The 2,048-nt window shown below is 31.4% G+C and overlaps 1 protein-coding gene across 1 annotated transcript in view; it reads left to right on the forward strand.

Moving 5' to 3' along the window:
• The window catches only part of LOC122265822 (cytoplasmic tyrosine-protein kinase BMX-like), a 15,072-nt gene that overhangs the window by 12,038 nt on the left and 986 nt on the right, over positions 1-2,048 (forward strand). Inside the window, exon 5 of the mRNA XM_043035253.2 lies at positions 1,215-1,317. Within this exon, the coding sequence (XP_042891187.2) occupies positions 1,215-1,317 (103 nt within the window). The remainder of the gene's footprint in view (positions 1-1,214; positions 1,318-2,048) is intronic.

Consider the following 2,048-nt stretch of genomic DNA (forward strand, 5'->3'; position numbering starts at 1 on the left):
ATAAGAATGTCAGAAATCATAGGTGTAGTATCTCTTCTGTAAAATGTGTATAAATATATATATTAATATATATAACACCATATATATATATAGTTTATAAGTTATAAATATCAAAATAAGGTATATACTTAGAGAATGTATAAGTAAATAATATACAACATGAGATATATATATATATATTATATATATATATATATATATTCAAGTTTTTTATAACATATATATAATGATTTAATATAATATATATATATATATAATATAATAATATATTATATATATAATATATATATATATATATATATATATATATATATATAATATATATTTTCGTATAATATATATAATTATTGTTATACATAAATATGTATATATATATATATGATTTTTATATATAATCATTATATATATATATATATATATATATATATATCGATTTAAAATATATAAAATAGATACATGTATGTATATTATTTACTACATATATATGTATATACATTATTTGATATATATATATATATATATATGTATATATATTATTTACTACATATATATGTATATACATTATTTGATATATATATATATATATATATATATATATATATGTATATATATGTATATATCTATATATATATATATATATATATATATATATATATATATATATATATATATATATATATAAATAGTATATATATATATATAATATATATATATATATATACACTCACACATACATATATGTCTCTGGGACACGTCGGCAGACCTCTGCCCGAGTAGGTTAGGCAATAATAGCCTCACCTACGGTTCCTTATCACCATCATTCATAATTAGCGAGAAAGTCTCCGCATGTGTGGTGGGTTCTGAAGGTCGTTGTTAGTCGGCGTAGATTGTAGATAGCGTTTGCCAGACTTGCGGTTATTGTAGAAGTTTGGAGTCAGGTTTGAAAGTAGGAAAGCTGCTCACGTAAGAGAATTGTATGATTTATGATCCATTTTCATCTACGAACAAAAGAGTACGTTTAACAATGGATGTATGAGTTAGACCGTCGAAAAAATACGATAAAGTTGTATGAATACCTGTATATTTATCAGCATTTATGTACACGCCATAGGAGTTTAACCACTGGGGCGACTCTGCCGTTATGTAATAGTGCAAGGTCGTCTACATACGTTGGCATCTGGTATTCCTGGCTGATACTTATGTGTACTCGGCAGAAAAGATTTGCAGATATTTTTCACGTACAGCAAATGCCGTCTGATCATGTAAGAGCTAGTGAAATGTGTTTGAGAATTAAACTACACTTTTCTATGCCTGAGAGTAAAAGTTAATCTGCTGCTGTACATAAGTTCCTTACATCTCAAAGGGCTAAGGTTTCATGTGGTATAATAAGTGAAGATCTACGAGTCAGGTTGTAATGGAGTCCAGCCATGTCTCATGCAGATTAAGGCACAATGTAAACTAAATTTGTGAACCCATTTCCTGGAATTTCCGCCTCTCCCACTTTGTCCCTGTTCTTAGTTTATTTTTTTGGTCATATTACAAACATAGTTTTATGTTCATATTAATGTTTATTCTTTATCGATCACTTTGCAACTGAAATTACAAATAAAATATCCATTTTGATCCGTCTTACAACTTCCCGAACTTGTTTCCTCATCCCACTTCCCTAGCTTGTTCCTCTTCCTTCCTCCTACGCCCTCCCTTCCTCTACCTCCTACATCGCCTTTCATCTCCCAACCCTACCCCGTCTACCGCCTGCATCCCCTCCCTCCCTCTCAGCCCATCCCCCCTAGCGTCTTAAGCTTTTCCCTTCCTCTCTCCAAACCTCCTTCCTCGCTTACCACCTCCATCTCCTCTCTCCCTTCCAATCCCTCCCCTCCCCTCCCCCTGACTATCCCTGCGACAACTTGACACCAATTAACCGGAGTGAGTCTCCATTAAAAGTTCTATCATCGTAAATATTGCCTAGAACCTCGCTGAATACTAATAGACAAGCCGTCAGCTGAGCCTTCGGCTTTGCGAGGCAACTGGTCCCAGCTGTCTTGGCT

Source organism: Penaeus japonicus, unplaced genomic scaffold (assembly GCF_977035675.1).
Source record: "Penaeus japonicus unplaced genomic scaffold, GWHDUDI00000001_assembly GWHDUDI00000006, whole genome shotgun sequence".
NCBI lineage: Eukaryota > Metazoa > Arthropoda > Malacostraca > Decapoda > Penaeidae > Penaeus > Penaeus japonicus.